Consider the following 16,608-nt stretch of genomic DNA (forward strand, 5'->3'; position numbering starts at 1 on the left):
GAAATATTGTCGATTTTAAATTGGGTTCTATATGTTTCCAATATCAATCGTAATTTTTATTTTTGTAAAACGTGTTTACTTTTATGCTTTTCAATATAAATATGTATAATATCGATCTCTTGAAGTGATAATATTCTATATCTCGAAAATGTGTGTTTGAGGTTCTCGTCGGATTTTGGAAAATGCGAATGACGTGTCTTACATAGGAAGACATATCTCGACCTCAAACGTACGTGTATATCTCGCTTCAAGGTAGATAGGTATCAAGGTATAATGCATACGTGCAGCAGGCAGTTGCAATTCGCAGGAACATTGTTGCCGCCAAAGGTAAAAGAGAGCGAGAGCGTACGCGCGTGAGAGAGAGAGAGAGAGAGAGAGAGAGAGAGAGAGAGAGATAACGGAGCAAAGTCTCATTCTCTGAGCCCGAGCTTCTGGCGTAGGAGGGTCATTAAACATCAAGGAAATATCCTTGACGTTTCTCAACGTGCTTTTTGCCCCTCTCCCCCTCTCCCCCGCAAATGTTAATTCAGAGATGAACGCTAAGACGTGGTTGTAATGCGTACACGGATACACGCATCTGAATTCCAGAGACTCTCGAGGGTTTCGCTCCTCGGTCCTTGTCTGGTAGCATCGCACGAGGATTTCCATTTAACGCTCATGATTTAACTCCGAGCTAATATCAGTGTTCTAATTTAAAGACCAAGTACACGTTATTACGATATAACGCCAACTTGGATACCTGAGACGAGAGCGTTTATTATTTAAGATTTTATTCCGCGCTGTTTATTTTATTTTATTTTTTTTACGATTTTAATTTAACGCCGTCTATTTTCGGCACGTACTCGTAAATTTACAAGCGTAAATTCGACGTAGTTGAGAAACTCGTTAGAATTTCATTACGAACACTGCAAGCAATTGCGATCGATGAAAAAAAAGTCGCGTCAGTACGCTGCTTTTTCGTTGATTACCCTCCTCCAAGCATCAACTTGTAACGCGTGTACGTAATGCTGGAGATTAACCAGGATTTTACAGAGGTGAGCAGATGAACCTGTTTGGAGAAAGTCGAGTAAAAAGAAAAAATCTTTTCGTGCTCCTCATGAATAATCCACAAAGTCGGATTGCAACGTGGCTACGTTACACAGTTACTACGATACAGTTTTCGATACTTTTTCCACCAACCTGTTTCGCGTTCGTCCCAAGTAAAATGGCTTTTTACCTTTTACCTTGCAAAGCCATACCTCTCCCGGGACGGGCGACACAGTCATCATCCCAAGTACTCGAGTGTAGGGATTGAGGAAAATCTTGACCTTCTTGCGTCCGATTTATATGCTTACTCGTACTACTTCTATTCGCTATGGGTTTCCTTACTTTTTCAGTTTATACTTCTAACCTTAGGACTACAAATTATATTTTCAGATACGTGCCTGGACTGGATACTCTCAGATACAATCGGATATTTTAACATATAATAATTATTTATAATATTTACGAGTAGTTTGACAACGTAGCAATTTGACACGCATCGCGAATGTATTTTTTTTTTTGTACAATGGTACCTTGTATGATGACATTTTTTCTATGATGTATGATTTTTTGTATGATGTATGATTTTTAAAAGACACTCTTCGAACGATCGTTAGATATTTCTTGAAGTTTCATGTTGAATTTTAACAAGGCTCACACGATCTCTATTGGAAGTTGGCGCAAGATGGATGTTCCCTGAAAGAGAAATAGCTGTCATATATGCTGGACGCGTTTTCCGAACGTGTGAGAGAGCGGTTCGTAGGAAAATGGACTAGGAAAATTCCCAGGGGTCATCTTCTGTCGAAGGTGTCGTCTTTTAGGGGGAGAGATACGAATTGCACCACTACATGTTTTGCTTGAGAACTTGAGAACGGTTTCGAAGATCCAGGGTCACGGCCCTCCGCACCCTTATTGCACCGTCACGATAATAAATTACGGGAAATATTAACCCTGCGTCCTCCCTCGAGATAAACTTGTATGATACGTGAAAGTTTCATACGAGCGGATAAGTGACTGTGGAGATTAATGCGATTTCTACGCGCACTTTTCTACGGTAACGTTATGAATTTCGCGGTTTTAACGTTACTGCAAGAATAAGCAACGAAATATGGTTGGCAACTTTTTTTTTTACTTCGCCGTTTGAGACGTGACACGCGTAATCCGTCAAAGGAAGTTCTTTCAGCGCGTTCTAAGAGAACGAAGACGCTCCTCAAATATATGATTTGAAATGCAAATCGACTGTAAGTCGCGCGGAGAGTTATGAATTTTTAACTAGATTATCCGTTTCTTTTTTGAGTCTGTGTAAAATCATATTCAACGTACTTTATACGTGCTGAATTATTGCCCAAGCACAACTTGCCCGAGCACAAACATGCTGTAACAATAAAAGGTGGAATAAAATATAAAATTTCGCGTCTACATAAATTTATTTCCTTTCGCGGATTTCGTTATTTTCCCCTCTGTAATTCGTTGCAGCCGCGTTAAACGCGTTCCGCGAGGCTTGAGTATACGAGAATTTAATTGATACAGCGTGATTTGCGTTGCATACAGCGTTAAATTTTGCCTTATTAGATCTGCGCTTCACTAATCACCCATTATTCTCGCCGACGCGACGGCGGGGTGTTTTCTTGTGGCGCGATCATGAATTACGTTTTACACAGCCGTCCGGTAATCCCTCGGCTGCTCACAGCTGCCTCGCCCGATGCAATGCATATTTTACCAAGCCACGTCACGCGCGACGTGAATCCCTCGTTACCCGTAATCCGTCGCGATGAACGTTCATCTCGGGCCGAACTGACCGGCGCAGATTAACCCGTCGAGAACGCCCGGGCCAAGTTATCGGTTCTTGCGTCCCGGCGGTTACCCGCCCAGCCACACAGGCTTCTTGCCTGGTCCGCGTCCTCGTCTGCCGTTTCTTATTCTTCCGTTGTTGCACCGCAACTCGTGCACCACCGTCCTTTCTTCCTCGGTAAGTACGGCGCGACGTCGCGCGACGGTGTCCCGTCGCTCCGTTTCCGCCCTCCGATTGTAATTGCCATTGTAATTCGCGTCGTAATTCACGTTGCTGTCCACGAAGTAGTAGTTGTAGTCGCGCTGCGAGGCTTCGTTGTCGGGAGCGCCTACGTTTGCGAAGCCGTTCAACGCGTCGTCGAAATCACGATAGCGTCCGCTTTCACCGTCGGATTATTATTATTATTGGCGAAGGGAGGACGTTGATCGATGACGCGATTCACCACTGCCGCCGCTATCGGCCGGTCGATGTTTAATCCGGCGGCGCCGCCGCCGCCACCGGTCGCCGACGTTGACGTCCGGCTCGGCGTTGACGTTGGCGTTGTAATTGTAGCTCTCTCGCGCAATTGTAGTCCCCGCGTTGACATTCGACGACCTGGCGGCATTCCAGAACGTCCGGCACCACGCCGACGACGAGCAAACGCCCTCGCTGACGTTTCGTTCGCACCCTCCGCGCGCAAACGTTCGCAGCTGTGTTTCCCCGCGTCGCGCCGGGGGATCGTAACTCGCTTTGTAACTCACGTTCAGATTAGCCTTTTGATTCGGGTTACTGGTATACGCGGCAGCGGATATACGCGCTGCCGACGGGCCAGCAGCGAATTGTACACAGAGGGGGTGAATTGCGGTGACGCTAAAGGCGAACCACCTCGGAGCGGAGAGCTATACCGCCCGCCACGGTCGGATGCGCGCTCAGGAAATTGACGCTCGCGTCTCCGTTTACCTTCGACCCGACGCGGTGGCTCGTGGCGTTTGCGCTCGTTTCGAGACTGACACCCGGCTCGAGCGACACCGTTCTCGGCCGAACGTTCAAGTCGAACGCGAATCCGCTTCGACGGGGTGGCTATCAGGCATTACGAGTAGCGTTTGACTCGCAACCCCCGTCGTACCTGATCGACATTCGAATCGGCATTCTCTTTAAGACGTGATACCTCGTCTCGAATTCCCCCGTGTCCACCGAAATCGATCGATCCCCAGACGACGGCAACGGAATTCTAATCGGCCCTCTCCCAATCGGTTGGTGAGATAGCGCTATCCGGTATTTTGATTAAAATTCGCGTTGCAGTTCGCATTCGTGCCTTATTTACGCTATAAGCATTTACGCTAGCTGATAATGTAAATTCTACGATCGATCGGGCGAAAAGACAAAGTGCGTTTTGCATTTGGATATCGAGTCACTTTTGAAGGCAATTGTCGTTGAAAATTCTTCGACGATCCGTAATCGTGATTATGGGTCGATCGTTGACGTTTCGATTGCGCTGCTGATGTTTTTCGACGAATCCGTTGTACGTTTCTTGGCCTTTCACGATCCATCCGTTTTCGCCGGTGCCCATATTACACATTATTTATACGCGGTCGGTGACAAGTCAACGGAATAAGTTTGTTTTGGATTGTTTAGCCGCCGCAACAGGTTGCGACTCAACAGGTTCGGTCGCTTTCGAGCGTCTACTCCTGCAGACACCGCCGATGCGTAGTCGAGTTTCGTTTAATCTGATTTTCCGCTTGAGTCTCAGACGTAGACGTTTCGGAGTTGCTTCTCGGAATCGTCGCTTGCGGTTCTACAAGAATCCCGTTCTCGGTGCAACATTATCGATTCGAAGGATTTACGTCTACGTGCGGTTTCTTGTCTCAAACGGACCGTCGTGATCAACGCGGGAGCGTCTCGATAAGTTGCAATCGTTACTATCGCAACGTCGCCGTGTTGGTGTTGCGCCGCGTATCCGTCACGTTTTACATCGCGTTTCGTTCATGTCGAACGGTGGAATGTACTATGTCGGTGGAATGTCGTTTCCAAACCCGCGTACCAATGACGTGCGCGACGTTTTGATTGACGCCAACATTTGCGTTGCGGTCGCCGCACGTTTGCGTGTTGATCGGAGCTGCAGGCTATCGGCGCGCGTCGCGCGTCCCCTTTAAAATCCCGGAGGTTTCTCCGGAAGTTTTTGTTTCCGGACGGATGACTGACGTAAAGGTGAAATAGTTACGCGGACCGCGGTTACTGTTGTTCGCGATACAAGGTGGTATTGGCATTCGCGTTGGCAGAGCCGGCGCGCGGCTGTATCCGACGGCGAAAATCGACGGGTTCCGATTTTAAATTCCATCTCCTTCCGTTCCGCATCGGCTCGCGTTTCCCCCGTCAATTTTATTGACCGTTATCTTCAGCAGGCCGACGGAGTATCGCGATGCGAATACTCAGGTATTCACCCAATCCTCTGATTGAAGTCGGCTTAAATGATTCATGATCCTGACATTTGACTGAACCGCGAGCTGATCGCTTTTCGAGCTACGATCATTATTATATAGTTGGTATATTTAAGGCGGTATTCACGTTCGTATTGTAATCACCGCCACGGGACTACTCTCTTTTGCTGAAATTTTGCGAGGACAACAATTTTATTGTATAGCGTCTAGTAATTCCGCAGTTTCTTTATCGACGAAGACGACTCGACGGAAGGCGATTGAATTTTCCGTGTTTACGCTCGCGATCGATCCGATACTGTCGCCGAAAGTGTCATTGACGTTGTTATACCCGTCGACAATGTATTGTTGCTGCCCGTTGCTTGTCGTATCCTTCCGATCCGTATACGGAGTACGATAGCTGCAGCATTCGATCGGCGCTTCTCGCGTTCAACGAGGCAGAGATTTTATCGCGTCTTTGACTACGCGCCGATCCTCCCGTTCATACTTTCCGCGAAGGTGCTCGTAAGCGTCGTTTCATTACCCTGCAAGAGCCACGTCGATTCTCATCGCGGCGGAATCTCGCTTCTCGCGAATTACTCCAACGCGTTTCGGCACTTTCTTTGCTCCGCGGTCTGTTGGAAGATGGTTTTATTGCTAAACGATTTTCAATATCGTTTTCTGTCTGAGCTACTCCCTACCGTCGCTCAGCTCCGCTGATGGAATCCAGCTCCCTTCTTTTTTTTTTTCCAGAAAGCGTCACCCGACGCTTCGTAATCCGTGTTATCCCGCACGGAATTGAGCGTCTATACGGCTGCCGTGTATAAATATCTGGGGGGGTGGATATCTCTCGCCGGGATTTTGCAGGTCTCACCTAATCCGAGGTGCGCGTCAAAAATTGCCGCCGGCGAAAACCGATGCCCGTCAATTTACACGCGAGCTCTGTTCAACGGTGGCGCAACGGTGTCGGTGGATCGTGGATCAATGCGCAAACTTGTCAGTCTCTTCCATGAAACAACGCTCGCGGACGAACGTTTCGCTGTAAACAATCCAGAGCAACGAGAGAGACCCCGGCAGTCTATCGCAAACTGCCGCTGGATCGCCGAGTATCGTTTGGCGAATTGTCTATGTGTCGTGATATCGCGCGCTTGCGGTACAAACAAAACGGACGAGCGTAATGGAGAGCGCGCTGCTCGCGGGGATAAACTCCTCGATTATCAATGCATGAAGGCGCATTCGCTTATCAATTCGCAGCGAAGTTTCGACGCAGCGGCTTGAGAGTTCGCTGGATCGAATCCGATAGTTATACCTAGGTACTGCTCGATGTCTGTCAGTCGATAGCGTTTCCTGCAAAACGATGCGTTAGATAAATTGAAATCTCGATGGGTTATATTCTTTATTCGAGAAAAATGATCGCGTATATCATGGCAATAAGGAGATAAAAAAATATTCCGACTGTTATGTCTGATCCATTCGTTTGATTAAGAAATATTTCTTCCTCGAAATTTCTCAAGTTTCCTCGATCGTCACTTTGTTAGTCACTTTGTTAGCCAGGTGCCGGATGGTCGTTAGCAGGCGTTGCAGCAATCGTTAAAGTTCGAGGCGACGGATACTCGTTAGTCGACGAGAGAATCCGACGCGAATACCTCCAGTCAGATCCTCGTTCCCTTCGCGCGAGGTTGCATTTCGCTGCAGACTTTCGTCGTTTAAAATCGACCGGGATTGCCATAATCGATTCGCGTTCCGGTGACAATATCCCTGCCTCCCCCCCCCCCTCGCGAGGTGAGGATCCGGGCTTACGAGCCGGTCGAGGAAATTGAATCGCGGTCCGGTCGCCGTTTCGAAGAAAGAGCTAGTCGCCCCCGGTCGACTAGGTTCCGACTTGGACGGAGCTAGGTACGCCGTCGTTGAAGAACTCTCGATTGCACTTGATGTCTCTTCCACGTCGTCCGATAACGGCCATGGAAGTCCGAACCGTCACTCGACGCCTCTGTCTTCGGCACAGCCGGCTATCGAGCCCCTCCGAGTTCGACCTTTCGAACGCGAGTTTTGTACGGAAAAGCTGGCATTGTTGAATCCTCGGTGGCTACTCGAGTCGTAAATGCATACGACGTTGTGGTTTCGTGGACATATATGCGGTTTGCTTGTATCTCCTCTGGGATCGAATTTCCGTTTCGAGGAGCGCCACGATATTTTTAGACATCATCGAGTTTCCCTGCACTTTACGCGTACGTAGCGCACGTTTGCACGATCGCGCGTCGGATATAGTCACTCTCGAGGCTGAGCCCGCTAGATTGTAGCTACGTCCGTAAATTCTTCACTCGTCGAACTCGTTGATCACCGCCGAGGCTCGTAACAGGCGTGCCGCTTACCCGACTGTATCAAGGATATAGTCATGCTGAAAACATGGATCCGTGCACTGAATTCACCATCGTCGTCATCGATCATCTTTGTCCTAAATTAAGGGTGAAACTTGCGAAAGATTCACTTTATTTACTTTCGTTCCATTAAGTTAGAAGCTATACTCGCTAGAATTTTTATCGATCAAACTCCCTGCTTAAATGATAATTTGCTATTAATATTAATGGCATACTGCATGGACAGCTAATCAATAACGACGATAAGAGTTAAGGTTTGAATTGATACGATTTTAAGGTCAATAAATTATAAAGTTAAAAAAATCGAATAGAATATTAGACAGTCGCGATATAGAATATGATTAATAACCGACAGGATTTTATCAAGGCGACGAGCATCGGTAACAGATGCGCAATCGGATTCGGAAATCGCATTGCTCCGTCGGAATCCGTCGCTCAACGTGAATTTATACTCTCCGCCTGTAGCGTGGGCCAATCTGCCACGCGTCACCAATAAGCACCGCTTTTATCGATGCATCGACGGCGGTATTAGCCACGCTATATTTCGACCCTTTAATTGAGTCATTTTTATCGACCCTCAGTGCATCCCTCAGCGATACCCCAGAGCGATATTTCAGAATTTATTTGCTTTCGCTTCCCGAACGATGCTCTCCCGTCATTTCTCGGAAAACGTAAACGTTCTGACCGATCCGCCAACCTGCCGTTTACGCGTCACTGAGCTCTCATTGAATTTCTAATATGAAGATTCCACTTGGAGAGGGCGGCGGGAGTAAGGCCGCTTATTTTTGTTGCCGCCTAACGTTGCAGACAAACGTTATTGTCGAGTCGAAGTGGAATATTTTTACCTCGGGGTTTCTTATTTTATCGCGTGGCAACGCAACCCTCTACGGGATTTCATTCGCAAGTACGACCCACGACGGTGGTAGTGTCGTCCATTGCGCATTGTTTCAATGGCGGCTCTCATTTGAATTGGTATCGGAAGCATGTACGTGACATACCGCGTAAGGAGCTAACTGCGCCCCCGGCAACGTCGTCGTCAACGTCGCCGTCATCGTGTTGCGTGCATTTCCCATGCGAATAATGGATGCCAAACATACGCAGAGACGTTATAATGACGTCAACATCTGGAAATGCGCATTCTTCAAACTATATGTTCTACCGGTTTCGCTGTCGTTTCCTGTACACGTCAAGTACTGTCGAATAACTCAAATTCTATTTCCAGAAGTCTTCGGAGTAATACATTTCTCGCCCTCTCCCGCCGCCTTCCTGTCCTCCCTTTGATGTCATATTCTCTTTAAGAATGCAATTATGTCATGTGCACACCGGTTGTATTTACCACGCGTTAGTATATGTAGGTATTTGCCGTAACATTTGACGTCTTGAACCTCGCTGTCTGGTAATTGGGTCGCAGGTTAATCTTTATCTTTATAACGTTATCGTTACAATATTTAACAGACGAATTTTTTTTCATCGAGCCGTAATTTAGTCGTTAATATTCTCCGTAAAAATAGGCAGAAGAAATTTTGCTACGATGATATAACGAAACTACTGATACTGAACGTTCGATGACAAACATTTCAATATGGCTCTTGTTATGCAACGTATGCGCGTACCTCCTTGCTCAATATAGTGTATGCAGGAAGCGTGGTTGTATTTTTGTCCATAGAAAATTGAACGCCAGATCGTTTTAACGGGATAAGACGTTTACCGATACGCGCGAGAGAACTGTAACCGCAATAACGAATGATATACGAGCGAGAGAGAATTACGAAAGGGAGAGAGCTTTTCTTCAATAAAGGAGGACCACGAAGAATCTTAAGTATTTTCTCGAGGATAACAACCGACCGAGGAATTTTTGCGACATTTTTGCTGACAAACTTACGTATTACATCACGATAGAAAATTCACTCCCGATGGCGTTTAAAGCGAAAATAGTCTGGAAAATCAATTTTGTGGTCATTTTTCTATTGTGTGTATCAACAAGATATATCAAATACACTCTATTATTACAAAATTTGAAAATAATGTTTCGCAGAGAGATTCATAAAAACACGTAACACATTGTTGCATGATGCGCGATTCTATACTCGGCGTACAATCGTATTTTAATGAGCTCTGTTGCAATGCAGCTATAGAATCCTAAATTCTGAATTAAGCAAAAAGGCAATTATTCGCGGTTAATATTTCAACCCTTAATGCGACCTGCCGCTCAGCGAAGCAGCACCGAGAATCGTTTCCCGGTTTCCATATGGAAATACGACATTAACCGCAGAAACCTAATTAGTTCGTTACACGCTCGTCGCGATTGCATCAAGGTCAAGTGTCTCGTGAAATAATTTGCGACTCCTTTCGGAGAATTATTTTCATTTTTTTTCCTCGTTCTCGCGGCGGTATTTTTAACGGCGTCCCTTGCAGCTAGTCGTTCTCACGGGAGAAAGCGTTTTCCCCGCCGTGGAAATATCCGGCGCGCGAGTATATTTCAAGCCACGACACAAGCGATTCTTTACTTTGCGCGTCACGGCAATTATATATCTCTTTTCTCGCGCGAATGAAAAGAAATTCTGTCGAGCCTCTCCTCCTCGTGATCGCCATTTACTCGGCTTCTCAAAATCGACCTTTCCCCTTGCAGCATACTTCTTTTTAGCAAATACTTTTCGTATTGACAGGCCAACGTGCCTCTACGGCGGTAGACAGTGATAACAGCAATATCCTTTACGTGGGCTATCGAGTGCGGGGGAAATTAACTGGCGCGGTCCAATCTCTCCGAGTTCTTTTTATATCTACGATAGAGTTTGCTCTCGACGTGATCGGGATTTACAGGGAAGGGGGGGGGGGTGCGGCCGGTAAAAATCGTGTGAAAATTCATTTGGAACGGATTTGGAACGTAGAATCCGCGCTTAAACCGCGCATAAACGGGATCTCACTTCGGTGCACATGATTGCCCTCCGTACGCGATATGAATTCGTCGGAATAAATTTTCGTCGGGACACTCTCTGCATTCGTTGTCCGCGCGTCGATTAAGTTTCCCGGTTCCGCGGTCCATTCAATTTCAATCGCATTTACAGAAGCTCATTGCAGTAACGTATAAAGCTCCGCTGTAATACATTTAATGATCTAGATAAAAGCCCCCGCAGTGAAAATCGATCGGGTACGATATCCCGAACGGGCTACAATGCCCGTTATTTCTATCACAACACAGGCGCAATGCTTACATTCTGATGGCTCTCTCTCTCTCTCTTCCTCCCTCCCCCCCCTCTCTCTCTCTCTTACTCTCACCCCCCTCTCTATCTATTTCCTTCATACCGTAGTGTATTGTCGAGGTCTCAGGTTCCCGCATTCGCGTGATAACGCACATTATCATTTATCGAGGAATGTCGCCGTAGCCGATCGAGTGCAATGCTCCATTGGCGTTTGCCGCGGACGAAATGTCACTTGGAAACGACCCCGTATCGATGTCGTCCGCGGAATGTCGGACTTCTCGTTGCCGCCCAGGCGATAATATGCGTAATATTTGCATTACCCGCTGTATGTAATCCGCCGAAAATTAGTTCCCCTGCGATAAATCCATCGGCGCGCGAACGTCCGCGATTATCGTCGATTGCCACCTGCACAGGGGGGGGGGGTAAATTCTCCCTTCCTACGTTCTATTCCCGGCATAAAAGCGAATTTCACGATTTACGACTTGAGCATCTTCCGCGATATCACGTAGCATCTGCCGGCGGCGTCGGGCGATCGAAATTTTTATCGCTCTCTTCGCGTTTTTTTTTATCGGCAATTCCGCTCCCAAAATGTCTAAATCTTTAAGAAATATATTGTCGTTTTAGGGTAACTCGTGAGGACGTATAAAAAGGCATTGGGTATACAGGGGATCTCTTGGAGGGTGAACCTTTAATCATTATACGCTCCTCGTGACTCTCTGAATGTTGCCCTCGAATAAATGGCTTTTCTTCTGGAGCACAATTGAGAAGAAACGAGCATACGGTTCTTCAGCTCGAAGAAAGCAACGTGCGGTCTGACTAGCGGTTTTCTGTATTTAGCCTTTCGTATTTTAGCTCCTTGAAGCAATCATTCGCTTCGCTAAGCAGGACACGAACTTAGAGCAATCAGCTTTGGGATGGGTTGTTTGGTTTGAATAGTGACTAAAAGTGACTTTAATTTCGAGATTTATGAGAATTTAAGTGGTAGCTCGCAAATAGTTACAAACGCATTCGCATTTGGTTCTGACGGTATTCTTACAATTAAAGTTCGCGATTTCTTTGTATCAATTTCTGTAATTTTATGTCAATAATTATTTTGAATGAATATTTTTTTCCCTTTAATCAAGGGAATTAATTTTTTCCTACAATCTGATTAAAAAATCGTGGTCTAGTCGAATTGAGAGAAAAGAATAATTGGGCCCCCGCGGTGATAATAAAAAGAATGGTAAATTACGCATTCCGTTGAGGGTATAATTCTGAATGGCGTTAATTCAAGGGAAAAGTCGCTTTGGAAAATTAACCCGGCATTTTCGAGCTCACAGATTGAATTGGACTTCTCCGATATTCCCGCAAAAAAAACGTCCCTGTTCTATTTTCTTCGTGCTTGCATCGAACAGTTCATTATTGGAGCAGCTGATAATGTAGTAGATCGTATAATAATAAGTGTTATGAAAAATCGAACACTTTTCACGTCGATATGACGATAACTTGTAAAGTGTTAGCGGCAGATTTAGAAAACGGGAAGCAAAATGTCAAACTTTTCCAATGCGCGCGTGTTTACACGTTCGAAAACTATCTGATGACGACGATAATTCGACCAAGTCGCAAATAAAGAAGTTGAGATTTGTTGAACTACGTAATTGGATCTCGGTGACGGAGCTCCACCTCGTCTAATCGCGGGACAGGTGACGCCAGAGACGCGCGAATGTTTGTTTTCCTCCTTTTTCTTGGCTGACTTTCGACGTCAGATTGATCTCCGTCGTTAGCCTGAGACCCGCTTCCGCTTCGCCGTTAACCCTCCTTAACGCGACGTCACATAAGGACGCACCCACGCTGTATCTATCTCAACGCACGCCGGGACTGCTCCAGATAAACAGAAGGAAATGTATTTTCCCAGGACCGGACATCGATCTAAGTGGGGTTTTAGTACGGGCGTTCACGCGCTAAAAGCGAGAACGTGCTCAAGCGTGGGGAAGAAGGGTAGAGCTCGCGCGCGCGGGAATTAGGCGAGCCTCTCCCCCCTATCTTCGGGATTATTGATTGTTTGATGTATCTGAGGATCATGGCGATGACTCGCGCTTAGGTAGGACGATTAGCGCATCGACGGATATATCTCTCGTTCGTGATAACATCACGTCTCACACAATAGCAAGGGGGAGAACCTAAACGACATTGTCCTAATATTGACTGTCGCGACTTAGGACACCGTATTACCTTTCGCTATTCACTCTCAAGAGCGTATTATTCCAAACAAAAAAAAGAGAGAAGAAGAAGAACGAAAAGAGATTCTTACCGGTCGATGGATATCGCCATTAAAGTGAAGACGCTGGCGCATATCGTGAGTACCGCGATGAACTCGGAGATCTTGCAGTAGAACGTGCCGAACGGCCAGTGACTGTTGAGCATGTAGGTGTAGTTGAAGATGACGTTCAGGGTCGACACCATGGCGTCCGCGATGCTGAGGTTCACCAGGAAGTAGTTGGTGACGGTGCGCATTCGCCTGTGCGCCAGCACAATCCATATAACTATCAGATTGCCGCCGGTCGCCACGATGATCATGCCGGCGAACAGGAGCGTCCAGATCATCTGCCGCCACCACGGAAGCACGAATTTATTCCGCGGCATCAGAGCCGTGTAGTTGCTGTCGTAGTAATAGGTGTCATTGTCGTACCACAGCGTCGTTGTCACGTTCCAGAATTGAGACGTGGAGTTGTACGTCGTCAAGTCGTCGAGATTCTGCATCATAAATATCGCGGTCTCTCACCGTTGACTTACGTTGAGCTTACAGACGAGCGTAGGATCATCGCCGTTTTCACCCTCGCATTCCACCACACCGTATTCAACCACCGCCTCCGCACGCCGTCCCCATTGCAATTTTGCGTCTCACGGTCTGTCTTTCTTATCTCGCCTTAAAATTGCGCGCTGAACTTTCGCCTCGAGCACGCAATCTTCATTCCCTCATTTAAGGCCCCGTTATTCGCTATTCTCTTTTCCTCTGCGAGATGCACCACGGGAGTTTCTGATAATAATAATCTCTATAACACAATTATGACATCATCGCAAAGGGATACATCGATTATTTATCGGGTGCACGTCCGCGTTAATTTATCTTTTTCAAAAGCGACGCGGATGTGATTGTTTGACGGAAATAATTGCAAAATCTCGGCTCTCTTACAGGTTGCAGCCTTGTGACAGACTGAGCAGATTTTTTTTCCTCTTTTTTTTAGATAAAACGCGAAACAACGAAACAAGCTCGCGAATTCCAGAGGCGGCACTCATATACCCGATGCCTCGGCGAGAAGCGCAAAATTAATACGCGAAAACTACCTCACCCGCAAAATTTACTTGTTGCTTTATTTAAAGGGCAGAAATTCGTTGCGAGTTAGAAACTAGCGTGGTTATCGTCTTTGCGGGGGCAAATAACTTACATATTCCCGTCAACCGCGCATACCAGCCGACCAAGTCGGGCGAGCTTTCACGACCGTGCTGCAGTTGACGTAAACGCGCCGGGACCTTGCGTCTGCTGCACTTGTTCTCGCGTGGTAGAGGGGCACGTTACAATCGCGACATCGTCAATTTTCGAGTTCTCTCGAACTGCATCGACTTGCCGTCCGTCACGGGTAAGTGAGTTTCCGAATCATCGGAGCCGGGGAACATCGGTCGTACTGTCGCGCGCGCTGCCGTTACTGCGCGTAAAATTTCGTTTCACACTCGCCGATTCCCTCGCTCGGGCGGGTCGATCTTTCGCGAGAGCGCGTCGGCCGCCGGCGCCGAAAACACGAGTTTTTAATCTCGGCGTGTCGCGTTGCGTCGAATCACGCGTCGACGTATCGCGGGCTTTTTTTCGCCCCCTCCCCCACCCTCTCGTCCGATTGATCTTAATTGGAAAATCGTCACCGGGACGCGCGTGGTTACAAATCGATTTTGGAAACGAACGGCGCGCTCTTCGTGAATCGCGCGCGGAGGAGGACGGGCTCTTGATTATGGAAATTTCATTAATTCGGGCTCCCCTTATCGATCCACCTATGGATAATGACGTACTTCCACGCGACGGGATTTCATTCACTTCCGCTGCGGTGTCGGTGGACGTCCGTCGATGTGGTATCGGCGCCGATTACTATGTGCCTTAACGCCGATTAAACCGCGGGTCATCGTTGTGGCACGACCGACGGCCCTCGACTCGAACTCGCTTACACTTACGTTTCATGCACGGGCGCTCTCCGCAGAATCCGATCGCGTCCCAAACCGCCGATCGGCTGCCGCCGAATGAGGTCCATTGTTCTCGCGGCTTATTCGCCGTAGATGAGTGCGCATTTTTTTTTTTACATCGATATTCGAAGCCTCGATATAACCCTCTAGCCTCTTCTGGAGGCGTAGTCGTTGCAGCGGCGAATTTTCGTATCGACTTGCCTCTTTTTGTACAGTCAGAGACACGAGATCAGGAATCGATGATGCGATCACGCCAATCTCTCGGTTAGTGCTTAGAAAAAGTAAAATTCGCTTTACGATGAGGCGGTTTTTGCACATTAACTTCTCGCCGAGGCATCGGGTAGATGAGTGTTGCCTCTGGAATTCGCGAGCTTGTTTCATTGTTTCGTGTTTTGCCTAAAAAAAAAAAGGAAAAAAAAGTTCCGCTCGGTCTGTCATACGGCAGGAACTTTTAGGGGAGCCGAAATTTTGCAATTATTTCCGTCAAACAGTCATATCCGCCTCGCTCGCTCATTACTCAGCGCCCTTTACCGCGACGTCGCGGTATGTGCCGCGCGTCGCGCTAATTAGGTCGGCTAAGCTTTCTTATCACGTTTCACACAAATGGAAAAGTTACGTTCTACACCGACCTTTTACGATTTCGTATGCTTTACGGTCGATTACGTGGGCGGGAAAAGCTTTCGCATCACGTCGCTAATAAAATCCTCCCAGCAGCAGAAAATCCGCGTTATCGCCCCGACCTCTCCTCGCCGGATCACGTGCGGTGTTAAGGGCGCACCTATCGCCCAGCTACGCGCACTCAATTAGACGTTGACGGTGGCCGGGACTGAATCTTCGTTTGAGCGTTCACGCGGGGAGTATCGCCTGGCGCTCTTCGGTCCACCGTTCGGCGTTGCATCACGGGTCAGCCGTCGTTCCTGTCGTCCGAAACGCGCCTAGAATTTTAAGATACGTCGCATTGGCGCATTTTTCTTCATTACGACGACACCGCTCGCAATCCTCGCCCCCGACATTATTAGAACGGATTGAGAATTTCACCCTCGTATTCCGCGCGAACGCTCTTTCGGTGATCTCCTTAATTTTCAATCGGTTTCAACGTTTCGCGGCACACCGCGATTACCGTGTGGGTAGAACGAAATCGTCCGTTCATAGCCGCGGGCGCTTTAAAACGAGAGATAAAGGAAAGTGGCGAGATGTGTAGTGGTGGGCTCCGCGCCGCTTTTCACGGAAAGTTCCCGGAGAATTTGCCGGAAGAAAGTTCGTTCCGCGCTCGCGCGGGATCGATATGAAAATTCCTCGGGAACAACCGCGTAATCTGGTCCCGGGATGTGTATAATCCGTAAAACTCGGAGGAGAAAGTCCACTCTTTGAGGACATCCGAAAGGAAAGTTCCTTCACAGGAATTGTTGTCAATGAGACGATGTGGAACATGTGGCCCCTTCTTCCGTCCGTCGGCCGACGTCGGAAAAATGCCACTCGTATAGGCCGGACATTCTCGTGGAGGGTAAGAATTTACGTCGTGACGTCTATTTCAAGCACGACGAAGAACCTTGTTGGTATTCTTATCCGCTCGCGCAGAATTCCGCATTTATTCGGAGTCCCCCCCCCCNCCCCTT

The 16,608-nt window shown here is 47.6% G+C and overlaps 2 protein-coding genes across 6 annotated transcripts in view; one reads left to right on the forward strand and one right to left on the reverse strand.

Moving 5' to 3' along the window:
* The window catches only part of LOC105457700 (peptide deformylase, mitochondrial-like), a 127,241-nt gene that overhangs the window by 25,318 nt on the left and 85,315 nt on the right, over positions 1–16,608 (forward strand). The window lies entirely within an intron of this gene.
* Positions 1–16,608, reverse strand: part of LOC105457699 (tachykinin-like peptides receptor 99D) — a 75,792-nt gene that overhangs the window by 19,688 nt on the left and 39,496 nt on the right. For all 3 annotated transcript variants that reach the window (XM_011702528.1, XM_011702525.1, XM_011702527.1), the window contains 2 exons: positions 15,622–15,927; positions 13,077–13,818 (listed from right to left, as the gene is read on the reverse strand). In XM_011702528.1, the coding sequence (XP_011700830.1) occupies positions 13,077–13,528 (452 nt within the window). In that variant the 5' untranslated portion in view covers positions 13,529–13,818; positions 15,622–15,927. The remainder of the gene's footprint in view (positions 1–13,076; positions 13,819–15,621; positions 15,928–16,608) is intronic.

Source organism: Wasmannia auropunctata, unplaced genomic scaffold (genome assembly GCF_000956235.1).
Source record: "Wasmannia auropunctata unplaced genomic scaffold, wasmannia.A_1.0 LD335163.1, whole genome shotgun sequence".
Lineage (NCBI taxonomy): Eukaryota > Metazoa > Arthropoda > Insecta > Hymenoptera > Formicidae > Wasmannia > Wasmannia auropunctata.